This window comes from Paraphaeosphaeria sporulosa (genome assembly GCF_001642045.1).
Source record: "Paraphaeosphaeria sporulosa strain AP3s5-JAC2a unplaced genomic scaffold CC84scaffold_7, whole genome shotgun sequence".
Lineage (NCBI taxonomy): Eukaryota > Fungi > Ascomycota > Dothideomycetes > Pleosporales > Didymosphaeriaceae > Paraphaeosphaeria > Paraphaeosphaeria sporulosa.
Genome location: NW_017253366.1, coordinates 2043201 through 2057091, shown reverse-complemented (window position 1 = coordinate 2057091; position 13891 = coordinate 2043201). Strand labels below are relative to the sequence as shown.

General features: G+C 51.2%; 6 protein-coding genes across 6 annotated transcripts; all 6 read right to left on the bottom strand.

Moving 5' to 3' along the window:
* Nucleotides 1-504: 504 nt before the first annotated feature.
* CC84DRAFT_1166276 (uncharacterized protein) lies at nt 505-2894 on the bottom strand. The gene has a single exon (XM_018178918.1). The coding sequence runs from the start codon at nt 2663-2665 to the stop codon at nt 701-703; it is 1965 nt and encodes a 654-aa protein (XP_018034537.1). The 5' UTR covers nt 2666-2894; the 3' UTR covers nt 505-700.
* Nucleotides 2895-3339: 445 nt separating this feature from the next.
* CC84DRAFT_1166275 (uncharacterized protein) lies at nt 3340-4314 on the bottom strand. Its single transcript, XM_018178917.1, has one exon. The coding sequence runs from the start codon at nt 4116-4118 to the stop codon at nt 3348-3350; it is 771 nt and encodes a 256-aa protein (XP_018034536.1). The 5' UTR covers nt 4119-4314; the 3' UTR covers nt 3340-3347.
* A 1078-nt stretch (nt 4315-5392) lies between these two features.
* On the bottom strand, nt 5393-6282 carry CC84DRAFT_891159 (uncharacterized protein). The gene has a single exon (XM_018187808.1). The coding sequence runs from the start codon at nt 6208-6210 to the stop codon at nt 5449-5451; it is 762 nt and encodes a 253-aa protein (XP_018034535.1). The 5' UTR covers nt 6211-6282; the 3' UTR covers nt 5393-5448.
* A 123-nt stretch (nt 6283-6405) lies between these two features.
* On the bottom strand, nt 6406-8099 carry CC84DRAFT_1150128 (high-affinity nicotinic acid transporter; the record flags this gene model as incomplete). The annotated part of the gene is made up of 4 exons (XM_018176692.1): nt 6406-6642; nt 6693-7307; nt 7358-7891; nt 7945-8099. 4 exons carry the CDS (start codon nt 8097-8099, stop codon nt 6477-6479), a joined length of 1470 nt encoding a protein of 489 aa, XP_018034534.1. The 3' UTR covers nt 6406-6476.
* A 2159-nt stretch (nt 8100-10258) lies between these two features.
* CC84DRAFT_1249779 (uncharacterized protein) lies at nt 10259-11987 on the bottom strand (the record flags this gene model as incomplete). The annotated part of the gene is made up of 1 exon (XM_018184293.1): nt 10259-11987. One exon carries the CDS (start codon nt 11985-11987, stop codon nt 10389-10391), a length of 1599 nt encoding a protein of 532 aa, XP_018034533.1. The 3' UTR covers nt 10259-10388.
* Nucleotides 11988-13030: 1043 nt separating this feature from the next.
* On the bottom strand, nt 13031-13828 carry CC84DRAFT_1178049 (uncharacterized protein; the record flags this gene model as incomplete). The annotated part of the gene is made up of 1 exon (XM_018180315.1): nt 13031-13828. One exon carries the CDS (start codon nt 13826-13828, stop codon nt 13031-13033), a length of 798 nt encoding a protein of 265 aa, XP_018034532.1.
* Nucleotides 13829-13891: the final 63 nt, after the last annotated feature.

The following is a 13891-nucleotide window of genomic DNA, read 5'->3' as shown; positions in this document are numbered from 1 at the left end:
TATCCGTTCCCGAAACGTGACCCACTCACGTGCAATTTTCCTTCCCTCAGCCTCAAGAAGCACCTGCCAAATCACCTTGTCGAAGTCCGTGATCTGAAGAAACAATCTGAGGCAACAAGGCGGCATTTAAAACTTTTTGCTTGGCTCCCGAAACACTGCCATCCCGTGCGCACATCCACTCGCATCCGTGCATCTCATATAAACCAAGCGTTGGTCCGGCAGTAGCGGCGACGGAACAGCCCCGGGCCTTTGAAACGGCACGTGCGTGTTCCACGCATTAAACGATGGCATGGATGCGGCGGCTTTGAATGGGTCGGTCTGCGTAAACAACGCGCGGCGCGGCGCGGCGCGATACGATACAGATGGCAGGCGCAGGCGAGAAAGTGACAGTGAAAGGGGTTTTTTTGACTCGAGCCCAAGAGCAAGGGCATCCCGCATGACTCGCACGCGTCAATTGCGCGTTTGTAATACTGGGCGTGTTCACACTCACTCACTTGTCCCCCTGTCTATTTCTCACATCTTATTCTGGTGAGACTGGACACAGTAAAGTGTTTATTCAAGACCGCCATCCATTGGTGATTATCTAGGGCCAGCCGCATACACTTGTCCGCGGTAGGCACTGGTACCCTTTGTGCCACCAAATTCTCCCGCCACCATTCGAGCATGCATACCATGCCCACTTATCTCGTCAGAAGCAGTGCTATCCTCGCCTACCACCGCGGCCACGACCACGGCCACGGCCGCCTGTACCCTCTCGACCCTCTGAAGGAAAGAAACTCGGTCGGCCATTCCACCCATTTCCATACCATTTCTCCCCACGTTCGAACCAGACCTCTAGCTGCGGTGTGATCTGTACCTCCCTCGATCGCTCCACCGTCGGCTCCCACATCCTCCGAATCAGATACAGCTGGCTCTGGGTCATGGGCATGCGCGAATAGTTGGCATCGACGCTTTCGCTAATTGTGCGCCTTAAGAAGGCGGTGAACTCTGACCTGGATGGCATCTGAGTAATGCCCATTACTGTCAGAAACTTCGGGAAGGAGTCGATGGCTTGAATTGCGCGGATTCTCTGGGCCATAATGGCAGATACTCCAGGCGGAGGCGCGCTGTGCGTGTCGAAGAGCTCTTCACGCAACTGCACGAGTGTCTTACCGGGCGTTCGCGCCATGGAGGAGAAGAGCTTGAGGAACATGAGGAGGCGGTACGATGTGCGCGATCCTTCGAAGGTTCTCTGGAGACGATAGTCCGACACGGTTGTAGGCTCTAGATATGCCAATTCGGCCATAGCAGCGCCTTTGGTGTCGAGCATCCAAACCACATTGCGGAGGATAGCTTCCTTGATGATTTGGAAGGTTAACTCTTGCGTGAGCCCTGTATCAGAGATCAGTGCTGCCACAAGCAGCTGGCCAAGGTCCGGAAAATGCGTCTTGGTGCGTGGCCCGGCAAGGAAGCGCGCGACCATGCGGTTTGCATGGTTCACAGTAATTGGATTCTCGGTCGCGAAGCAAAGAAGCAGGTGGAACAGGGCGAAGTAAGCCTCGACTGCCTTCTCAGACGCATGCGACAACGTGCTCCGCGAATCTGGCTTCTTCCAAGACCGTGCGGCATCGTTGGAGAACTGCACCACAATTGTATTCATGAAGTGATAGAGGACAGCCACCTTATCCGTCTCTTGCAGCTTTGCAGCCACGCGTAATCCTTCCAACGCATGGCCTGCATTCTGCTGCACCGTCTTCCAGTGGCGACGCGAGAGGGGTATTGGGAGCCACTTGTCGAACCATACGCCTTGTACAGACCTGCGAACGTCGAACAGGTTGTAAGCCTCGTTCGACAGCAGATCGAATTCCGAACGAAAGATTGGCTTCCTGCCACCGGTGATTGAGACGCCAATACCAAGTTTGGCCTTCATGAAAGACTTCTTCAAGCAAAAGCACTGCAGTTCCCGAAGACGAACGAAGTCGTAAGAGGTCAGCATGTGCTTGATGGTAGGTATGGCGTCGGCAAAAGAGATCACGTCTGTAGTGTCCATCCATGACAGGATATTGAGGATGACTTCGTCGGGAAGCTCCAAAAGCTTCGTGCGTTCGGATGGACCTACGGCCCGCGGGGCTTGAAGCTCCTGCGACCTTGCTTTCGGCATCGAGTTGTTCCACGATTTGTTGAAACCGCAGCAGTAGCACTCGTAAGACCAAGTGTTGTCCCAGTCTCTTTTATTTGAGCGATACTGACTGGAGATCTCCCGCCGGGCCCTCTTATGTGCCCTGTAGCTTGCGAGATCCACCTCACCGCCGTAATCCTGCTCGATGATGTCGCTCGAGAAGAAGCTCAAGAGTTGGATCAAGATGCCTTTGAGGGTGTACGCTGGAGTCCATCCCTCCTCGGTATTCAAAATCGTGGCGCAGATGTAGCTATCGAAGATATTTGGGTGGTCGACGTGACTCTGGATCGTCACGTGCGGGGCCTGAAGTGGATAGTTGGTTGGGAACTTGATCTCCAGGTGCAGCGGCTTCTCTCCCGGTGGTGCCAGGACCAGGCAGGCGTGTGTGATGTCCTCGTCGTTGAGGTATAGGTGCACGCTCGGATAGGGATCCTGCTGAACCTCTGCAATGTCAGCGAGAAGGCGCCGGCGGAGGGCAGGCGAAGCAGTCGCCGCAGGTGGTGACATCACGTCTCCAGGAAGGACACGATGGTCAAATGATGAAGATGCTTGCGATCAAGGAACTGGTATCTCTACCAAGCTCCCGATGGCGTTGAAAGACTGGGGCTTCCGGGTCGTTTATAAATTTAGCGACCTCCCAGAATTTTCCGGGTCTTCGCCAGGCAGCAACTGAGAATCTAGAAGGCGCCTTTCCAGCAAACACAAGTAAGTCTACGGACCGCTTCAGGAGAGTGGGTGGTCAGGCGAGGCAGCCAGTGCAGTTGCCTAATGTAGTTTAGATGTGGCTTAGCTCGCCCTTCTCAGCCATGGCAAGGGCGGCGGCACTGACAGCTTCATTCACCTGACTCTTCGGCGAACAGAAAGTGTTTGCAATCAGATGAACGAATCATTACAAAGGGCGACGCGGAGCCCTTTGTGGTGCTACATTTGGGCACGGATCAACTCCTGAGTCACTCGCACATGCGCACTCGCGAATGGGACTAGCATACCAAAGGTAGTGAGTGTGCCAAAGACGCGTGCTAACAGAGCTAATACTGCCTGTATTTGAACTTAAAGATTATCTACAACTGGAAAATATGCAATCTAAACCAATCAAGCATGAGGAAAAACTAACGCCATAACAATGCCTCTATTCCCTTCGTCGCCCGATCCGCTACCATCATCTTCTATTCTTCTTGGACCCTAGGAATTAGTTGCTCGTAATAGGATCCGCCTTGAAGGCCGGGTCGCATATAATCTTGCTGACCTGGGCCCTCTTTGGGATCTTGAAATCCCATGCGCCCTTCCCAGCATCCGAGAAAGTCTTGTCAGTGTTGGGTCCGCGCGTAGCAACAATGATATTGCCCGACTTGTCCTCGATCTGGCAGCGAAGTGTGGCCTTGACATCGGCTGGTGCCTGGATCTCGATGGCCGAGAAGACAGTGGAGGGCTTGATGGCCTCCTCATCGCGTTTATCAGATGCGAGTTCGAACGCAACGCCCGTCTCCGTGGCCTGGTCGCTTAGAACGACTCTGACGATCTTCCCTGCAGCATCGCCTCCGTTGCCGCTGCCATCGCCCTTCTTGAAGGCCGGATCGCAAATAATGCTCTCAACCTCGCTGTCTTCGAGGAACGCCCACTCGCCCTTGCCGGCGTCGGCGAAGGTCTGGTCGACGTTGTTCTCGCCGCGGCGCGCCTTGATAGGCTGGCCACCAGGTGCGATGAGCTTGCAGCGGATGTCCTTGTTTTCGACGTTCTTGCCGACGATGATGTTGACCGTCTTGAAGGGGCCCTTGGAGTTGTCCGGGGGCTGCTCCTGTCGCTGACCTTGGAGGAAGCCGGTGCGAGATCCGAGAGCCTTATCGGAATTGCTGAGAGAGACGATGATCTCGAGATCGGTGGTGTATTGCCAAGCTCCCGGGCGAGCGATGACCGTAGAGGTTGTAGCAGCGAGCGCGAAGAGAGCAGTAGAAGTACGCATCTTGGCTATAGGTGCAGAGTACGATTCGATCGAACTTTAGGGAGGTGAGAGATAAGAGGGAAGAATGGTAAGAAGGTCGTAGAGAAGCGTATAAGTCTGTCGAGTTGATGCTCTTCTCTACCTCCTCAAGCAGGCATCTTATACTTCTTCCTCTCGCCCCCATAACTTCTCTAGCATCCTCTTCAGCTCCAGCGGCAACACTCAAGCCCTCGGATGTATTCTATCCGCATCACGAATCACGCTCCAAAATAACACTAATAAGCCCGAGCCACTTTATCAAGCGCTCCCAACGGATCCTCCACAGCGTCCACTTTCAGCGCGGCGACAACCATACTCCAGCTCCTAAATGAGGCTGAACTTGTCTGGTGTAGAAATCACGTTTCGCAATTCCTGCTGACGACAGCACGTGTGTTTAGTGACTGGGCCAATTAAGCTGTGAGCGTGGACTCAGCCTCACGGCTTGGTGTTGTCCTTAGCTGCTTGGCTGTCAGCATTGGTGATCGCGTCTTTATATGGAGAAGGAATGCAAATAGACAATTCTTACAAAGCTACTTCTTGATTCTATCTCGCACTTTTAGTCTGTTCTGAGGGAAATCTTCAAATAAATGATCAAAGGCTACCAAGAACATAATATGTCTGGACCCAGTCTTTCTCATTCCCGTACTCCGCCCGTTTTGCGGACGCATTGTTGAGTTCTGTTTGTTTGGGTCCCGAAAAGAGTTCTCCGCCTCATATCGTACCTTAGATAGCTTTCATCTGAGTACTTCTGTTCATTCCGCGAGGCAGTGCTCCTCTTCCCATTGTACTACTTTATTCCCCTTGATCCGTAGTCATCATGGCCTTCCTCTCTTCCCTCTCCTACTATACGAAAATATATAGTCTCAGTATGATGCTGCGCCATTTCGAGCAAGTATGAAGGATACTTACAGTTAGGGTGGCCTTCAACATGAAGCTTCATAACGACTACATCAAAACGAACAATGAACAGCCCTGGAACAATACCCCCGGACTACCCATAATGCTTCCGATCCGAGGCGACGCGGACCAGACATCCCGTCCTATTTCTTGGGGGCAGCTTAGCAGTTTGATTAAGTTGCCGAGAGGATCACCGTACGACCCTAGGTTGTTTAGGCCTTTGAGCGTAGTCCATCGAACTGGAACATTGTTGATGTCCGCAGTCATGGTGAGGAAAGTGCTACAACGGAGCTGTGAAGTATAACTACAAGAAGAAGATGCATGTCCGTGGTTGTTGTGCACTTCTCACAACATCACAAGACTTCGTCGTGATTCCGGCAATCATAGGCATGCTTGACTGGTAGGTGCCTCGTTGCTAGCCTTCCTTAGCCATCTGCTTTTGGAGGAACAGTAATCTGCCTTCAGCAATCAGATCTTCCTCGTTACTGCACTCTACACCAGCTAGCATCGCTTCTTTTCGCCACGCCAGTTTCTGTACATCGTCCATTCGGAACAAGGTGATATCTGTGTCGCCTTCAGTTCGCCAGTTTGGCTTGCAGCAGTGCTCTAGGCAGAAAACTTCCGTCCTTCTCAGGCCGAATTCCTTTTCGCACATCGTTATGGATCTGTGCATAGCCCATAACTCACCCCTAGGGAGGTTTTCCGGGATCTCGAACGTAGCTTTGGGTTTCGCATTGCGCTCGCACCAGATGTTCCAATTTTGGCGACGACGGGTCTTCTTCTGTCTCTCACGCGCAGCGGCGTCCTCCGTTTCGCGCTTCAGTTGTTGATTCACCTTTCGCTCGGCTTTCTTAGCTTCCCGTTCCTCTTTTTTGATGTCCTCATAAAGGGCTTTGACGTCCTTTTTCTCTTCAGGCGACAGTTCGAATGCAATGGGACTGATGCGTTGTTTTTTGCTGCCAAAGTAGTAATCTATGCGAGTTTGACGCTTGCGCTTTGAACTCGACGTCGCTAGAACTGTGGATGACGACGGTGTTGCGCAGATCGGCTGTTGTACGGGTGGCTGGGGCGGCGGGGTACGTGGACGTGGGGGCGGCCGCGAAGTAGACGAACTCGATGCGTCGTTGTCATCCGCCCTAGCTTTGCCTTTTGCGATAGCTGGAGAGGTGTTGGTCATCTTAGCGTGAGACGAAGACCAACGGTGTGATGTAGTGATGTAATGATAGATGGGAGTGACGACGGGAACGGCGGGAACTTGTACAAGTGCCTGCAGGTCTGCTCGCTTCTTTTTGCTTTTCGGGGGGAGGTTGGGGTGTAGGACCGACTTCGCACCCGCAAGTTGTGCTAAATATATACGCAATTCTCGTGTCTCCTCTAGGCAGCAAAGAAGATGAGAACCCGTCGGCGTCGCAGACTATCTACTCAGACCGAAAACGTTAAACTTTACACGGCATATCTGAACCAAGGCACGTTATCGGCCAACTCTCTCTCGAGCAACTTCTGCTCTTCCGTCAAATCCTGGACACCCCGCTCAGCTGCAACCTTATCGCGGCGCGCGTTCTCTAATCGGCACCATGTCGACATAAATAAGGTCAGGAAAAACGCAGCGCTGCTTTGTGTCAGTCGATGCTATGACCTGGTGAAGGTTCAAGAACTTACCTCACGACTCCAATCAAAATACTGTGCCCGGTGATGTATCTGGGGCCGTCTCTTGAGACATAAACGTACGACGCGATTATACCACCACAGTTGCCTCCCATGACCTGCATCGCGATACCAGTGCCTCGCTTCAAGCTCCCTCCAATATTACCACTATTCCATGCCATACCAAGAGGGATCTGCGGGTAGATACCAATCGCAGCAAACACTGTGCCAGCATACTGCACGCTGGCTTTACCACTGCCGCACAACAAGCTAAAGCCAAGGAGAGCCACAAGCTGGAAGCCCAACATGAAGATACCCCGCTTACCAACACGATCAGCATACCAGCTCGCGATGATTGTGAAGAAGCACGCCGCAACATATGGCGGAACGGACATCAGCTGCGCCTCATTCGCGGTGTAGCCCATACTCTTGATGATTGTCGGGAGGAAGAGAGCGAAGCTGTAGATGGGACAGAAACCTGCCATGCAAATGAACATATGGATGTAGATCTTCCAGTCGCCGATGGCTTGCCACACGTACTTCATGTCGAAGTCGTTCGACAAATGGCCTTGTTCAGCCTGCAGCCTGCGTTGGACTTCCTCCCGTTCTGTCTCAGTAAGAAACCGAGCACTGTATCATGTCAATCAGGAGATGGAGAATAAGGGTTGGACCGAACGTACGTGGAAGGGTAGTCGTAGATACACCAGTATGCGGCAAGACTAACGACCACAGAAAGCAGACCTTCCAGAATGAAAATCCAGGCCCAGGCTGCTCTTCCACCGACGCCGTTCATCTCCGCGATACCTCTTGCCAAAATACCTCCGAAGGCCCCAGCAAGTGTCGCCGCACTGAAGAAGAGAGCCATGCGGAAGCCACACTCCTTCCGCACGTACCACTGCGTAATAAAGTAGTTCACGCCCGGAAACAAACCACCCTCGAAGACTCCTAGAAACACTCGCGTCGCCATTAGTCCAGAATAATTCTTTACAAAGCCCTGTCCGATCATGGACACAGACCAACAGAACATGATGAACGTCAGCCAAATGGATGGCCGCACTCGCTTCATCATTATGTTCGAGGGAATCTCCGCTGCGATATAGAATGGAAAGAGGATTGCGAGGCAGTCATTGTACTGTAGGCCATGCAGTTTAAGGTCCTGCTCTAAGTGATCGAGACGCGCGTTGCCTATGTTCGTACGGTCGAGGAAACACAACCTACACAAAACCAAGTCAGAGGGCGCCTAACTGAGGAGCGTGTCGGCACTTACAAATAGATCAAGGACATGAACGGGATGATGTGCCAGTCGAGCTTCCGCAGAAGCCTTTTGGTGTTCTGCGCATCCCATCCTTGTGGCTCCACATCGCCGTATGCGACTGAGACGAAAGAGCCCACTTTCTCGTTGGCGATCTTTGGTTGATCCATATTATCCACTTGATTCATTTTCGCAGCTAATCCAACGATGTTGTCGCCTAAGAAGTATCTCCAGAGTGTCGGGAATGACCTCGTTGGCGGGTCAGCAATTCGGATGCGAGCAATGTCAGAATAAATACTTTTGGGACAGCGGCTTCGGCCCAAGACAAAGACTCAAAACACCTTTTAGACTCTCACACCGGTTATCTCTCACGAGACTAAATGTCTTCACATCGTGCAATTAGACCTTGCAAAACACTTCAATCTCATTCGTCCAGTCGGCGTCAGCGCAACACAATCCCAGAAACATCGCCATCTAGACGCTGGACTACATTCCGATGTAGCGGTACGAGATGGCCATACTTTCCCGAATCGAGATGTTGGAGAGCAGCTCGAGGCCGGGGTTCGGGCGTCGTGCAACCCTTCGTGTTTGTTAATTGGACTCAAGATATTGGTAGTCCCGCTTTGCTGAAGGGGCACAGGAATAGCAGACCGCCTAGACGCTTGGTAATAAGCTTACCTTGCGTGGCACGATAAGAACATCATTGTACAGCGTGAGTGAGCAGCGTCTGAGACTTCGGCGCTCGTTGTGATTGGCCCTCGCCATCGCTTGTGCTTTCTTCCCCGCGTTACATCGATCCTTCAGGAAAATCTGCCGACCCGAAGCTAACATTGCTGTCAAGATTGGCGAGCTTGATAAAGAGTATGCACTTTCCTTGGAATATCAGCACGGAGAATGCAAGTTCTCAGCCGCATTTCCACGACCCTTTGGCACAGCAAAGAGTCTTCCTACCATGGATTAGCTCGTACTTCATGTACCAAAACAAGTAATGAAAAAATACTGCTCGGAGGCTTTCACTTTGGTCGATGAATGAGAGGTACCCATGTGGCCTTTGCCCATTAGCTCAGACGCGACATAGTCATTCATTGAAAGAGGAAGTATCTCCGTCCGTTCGCTTATCACTTCGCTGTTGATACCAATCAGCGATGCGGAACATAGATCTACTATACCAGGGGGTCTCACCCGCATGCCGCACCGTTCTTACACTCAATAGACTTTTGAAAAAAAAAAAAAAAAAAAATTTTGTGGCGAGCAAACCTAAACATTCAACTGATGCGTGCCTTCCATACCGTATGCTTATGACACACGAATGCTGAGAGGCGTAAGCTCGGGCAGTCTGGCGGCATATTCACGAGTTCACCCGGATGCAGATAGCCCGCAGGCACAACAACATTGAATGTTACCTGTAGCATACAATCGCAGACGCTGTACAGAGGAATTGAGCGAGGAGGAAACACTGGAAAGCTCGCACTCGCCCAAGTTTAGATTGTTCTAGTCATCTAAGATCGCACCCGCTATGCTAGCAATTGAAACCAGATCACGTGATGTATGCATTCACATCCGCTCGACTGATAGCAATCGTGTACAATTATGTCCCAAGCGCGATCGCTCGTTTGTCTGGGGTCAGAAGAACTCGTTTTAGATTGCTTAGGGCTGGGTATAAGTGAACTTGTGAGCCTGTGAAGAGAGGCCGTTTTGGAGAAGTCGCGCCTGCCTTCACTATTGCCTGTGGCTGGTGCACTCGATTAGGCTCAAAACCTCGAGCTCGATCGACTAGAACTTCTATATAAGGTCAGTTTGTTTGTACACAATTTCGTTAACACTACCATCATTTTAACAGACGGACCTCCAACAGATTCTTCACAAACTTTTAATCATTTTGTTCCTGCTTCTACAGATACTGTCCGCCCTGTCGGTCGCCTTGGATACAACGAACCTTCAGTACCTCTTCGAAGACGTTCCTGGGTACGTCCCTGAGTACCGCAACCTCGCCCAGTCTGTTGTCATCAACAGTCCTCCCGTGGCCAAGGATCAGAGAAACGGCAACTTCGTTTTGGTTAATCAGTGCAAGTACGACTTGTATATATGGTAACTACATACAATATGTGCGGGAAACGGCATCCTAACACGGCCTAGGAAGGCTTGGAAGGCCTACCAGAGTGATCCCATTAAGGTCCCCGCCCGTTCTATCTTTCGGAAGGGAATCATCCGCCCATACGAGCTAACCAACAATCACACATGCACTGACAACTGCGGAGTCACCTACAAGGTCTCTGAGACTCAATAGCTCATCGGTGGTCTACCAGCTGCAATTCGAGTTCTCTACAAAGACGGGTCTGATTTACTTCGATATGTCTTTCGTTGAATGTGCAGGACCTGATAAGGATAAGGTCAAGAGGGAAAATAAAAGGAAATTGTAGCTCACTTACTGTCGCTACACGCCAGGACTACTCCAAACTCTACTCCTCCTTCGCCTTGGCGTCGGTAGGAAGCTTCCTCCCCGTCCATGCAAGGTCCCAGAAGGTGAAGGCGGTCCAGATCTTCAGGATGGAGTGACCATACACGAAGATCGCGAACACTGGGAAAGGAAAAACAAAGAGAAAGAAGTCCAGCGGATGCTTCAAGAACCAAGGCGCGGCCTTGATGAGCTTCGTCGCCCAGATGAAACCGATCAGGATAGCCATCAGTGTGAAGCGGTGCTTACTGTCTTGGTTAAACTTGGAGAAGTAGAGCGTACCTACCATGAGCGGGTCCCAGATCAAAGCGGCGTTGTACAGCCAAGGCAAGTACGTGGTCCAGACAGTAATAGGATGCATCCACCAAGCCGTTCGATCGATGAAAAGCACTTGTGGGTTCTGGCGCATCGTAGTGCGGCTCCAGCGCAGGCACTGATCCTTAAAACGCTTGCCGCCATCCTTACCAAGAACCGTCGTAATCGTGGCCTCCTCAGAATCCTGGAACTTGACCTTCATGTTCTTCTTGTAGAAGACCCACCGAGTCAGGAAGTTATCGTCGTCGGCATTGATAGGGCCGATTCCACCCTCAATCAGCGAATTCAAGATGCGCTCATCCAAGAACTCGTCCTGGAAGGCCTGATCTTGGACGATGTCCGAGCGAACGAGGTGAGTACGGCCAGACACACAGAAAATACCACCGTCAGTTGCGTCGGAACCACGAGCTTCGAAGTTGTGACGGATCAAGTATAGCGCACCGACCAGGTTCCAAAACCGGAAGCAGTAGTTGTTCCACTGATTGGTGAACCACGAAAGGGAGGAGTCTGTGGGAGGGCAAGGAAGACGCTTCACCCACTTGTGGGTACCGACGAACCCTACCAGGCTGTCCGCAAATGCTGGAAGAGCCCCAGAAAAAAAGTTAGGGTGCCACGAGACGGTATCGTCAGCAGAGGCAATGATGGACGTACTCACCATGTTTACGCCCTGGATGAATTGCTCCCGCTTGCTTGCAACCTGGGCAGAGACAACCGAGATTTCCGTATAGACTTCGAGTGATGGAAGTTTCCATTGGGTTTGGTATGCGGACTCACCAAGTTTGAGATTGGCCAGGATACCAGGAAGGACTTCCTCAACGCTCTTTTTCGCATGCTCCGTGGTGGTGGAGAAGATCAAGCGCTTCGGATTGTTCCAGAGAATGCTGCTTACCATCTCCTTGAACGTGGCGCTCACGTCTGTACCAACAGTGGGCACGATGACAGATACATCAGTTGATCGAAGGGCGAAGTTTGCAGAGGCTACAGACGGCTTGTACCTAAAGTTAAAGTAGGTGAGAACAAGGGTCTTGTAATACCTGAAGACGAGTTGAAAACAGAGCCAGACAAGCAGCGAATCACTATGATTCTCGGCAACTTTTGCAGCAGCAAGAAACAAGCAAGCCAACCAGAGGTGAACGAAAAGCAGAATCGAGGTCATAAGACACGGCTTCTCCGTGCGCTTGCGGTAGTCGATGACCAAGAACATGGTCCATGAGAGCATTGCCCAGAAGACAGTAGTAGCGAAGGTGACGGTCCAGCCGCCAAGGGAGTTGGCTTGAGTAGTTGCCATGGTTCTCTTCGTTGAGGTTTGGAGTGTTGGAAGTTGAAGTTCTTGCTTTGGACTTGCAATTGCGATTGCGGTTGCAGTGTGCAGGTGTTGCTTGGAGTTGTCGAGTTGATACTACCGCTGAGAATGTTTATAAGGCCATCTCTGTAAGTCGACTTGACGTTGTGAATACCCCCTCAAGGACATCGTGAAGAATCGTCATGGCTGTACAATATGTGAACTCTTTCACTATGCTTCAAGGCCGACACTCACCAGAACATTAGGTGCACTGTTGTGCTACTCGCCACACGGGTGAGTACACGTTGCTGAGACTCAGCATCCAGTGGCTCACGGTGTAGCGAGATACATTGTGAATGATGCGTTCGGGCATTGTCGATAATGACGTCCATTAGGCTTCCGAAACGTGTAGTGTAGTGTGCATATATTTCGTGACTATATGCATGCGCAGTCCGATAAGCATATCGCTGTGGAACAAGTGGCCAGCGTAGCGGAATTGATGTGCATTTGACGGTGGCAACGGGGTTCAAAGAGTACTTGGGAATTCCCAGAGTCGAATACCTCTTAGCAACCCGCGCATAGGAGAAGAGTGTGTGTGATGACTGTATTATCGTCATACAGAGACGCTGGATAATCAGACTACCGCAGATCAAAGCTTTTGGTGTGTCGATAGATATGGTAATCGAACCGTAGAGCAGGAGGGGAGGGTCACTCACTGCTGCAACTTTTCCATCAGAGTCACGTATCGGGCAAGCGCCAGCTTCTGCCCAGAGAGGTGAGCCGAAGCCTCCATTGCAAAATGACTTGATCAAACTGTGAAAGTGCATTGCATTACCACAGAAGTGAGATCTTATATATGTAAGGCTGGGCGTAGCACACAACAAAGCGGAAAAGACCCGACAGCGCATTATTCTTCAAGAGAAGTCTGTATTGCAAGAGAAACAGGAGAGAATGAGAGTCTATTACCGGGTGACAGGCTTAGCGAAATAAGCTAAAGAACGACTTTATGCGGACAAGGCGAGACGGAAACAACACGAGAAAGCCGAGAATTAGTACCGTCGGTAGGATGCGTTCGAAATTGAGGAGGAACAACACATGCAACCCTCGTCCTCATCTTCATCAAAGGAATCCGAATCGGCGCTCGCGTCAGTGTAGTCCGAGTCGCTCGAGATACCGACGAGATTTCTGAATTCCTGGTAATCGACGGCCGGCCCGAATCCAACAGCAAGTTGGCGCTGTTCTTCTCCCTGGAGTGGATAGTATTTGTATGCATAACCAATGTCGCTCGGTCGTTGTGGCTCATCTGGTGACCCGATGCGGCAGTAGACTTTCGTCAGCTCGACCGCTAGGATGACGTTGCCATCTTGCTCATTCAAGGAGATTCCTGAGTCGTGCCGACGCACTTGAGGCTTTTTAGCGATCGCAATATTGGGATCGTCGTCCATGTAGTGGTAATTGGACAATGTTTGAATGGCAGTGACGTAGTAAAGTGGTTTACGGTGTAATGCCGCCTGGTGTAGATAGGCTTGGCTTGATGCTCGACGACTGACGTATCGAAACGCGGAGAGCGGGTCTCTTAGCGTAGTATGGGACATTTTTTCGGCCTCAATCAAAACAGATCTCTCGTTGGAAGTGGAAGTGTGAGAATGCCGTCCGATGAACTGACCAGCGTCATCGCACTCGAGCATTTCTCTGAAATGGGTCTGTACTGTTGGTGCTCTCAGAGAAAGCATATCATTCTCATTATGAAACGAGTCGACATCAGGATGCAGTGGATCTGCAAGCAACTGTCCGATCTTGAAGGAATTGGAAGCCACAGGCGCTGGTAAGAGTAGCATAGCTGACATGGTGAAAAGAAGATCAAGATTGAGAAATTCCGTCCGAAAAGTGATTGTTGGAGAGAGGATGCA

Coding starts and splice junctions, on each gene's coding strand:
- CC84DRAFT_1166276 (XM_018178918.1), bottom strand. CDS start 2,665: ATGTCACCACCTGCGGCGACTGCTTCGCCTGCCCTCCGCCGGCGCCTT.
- CC84DRAFT_1166275 (XM_018178917.1), bottom strand. CDS start 4,118: ATGCGTACTTCTACTGCTCTCTTCGCGCTCGCTGCTACAACCTCTACG.
- CC84DRAFT_891159 (XM_018187808.1), bottom strand. CDS start 6,210: ATGACCAACACCTCTCCAGCTATCGCAAAAGGCAAAGCTAGGGCGGAT.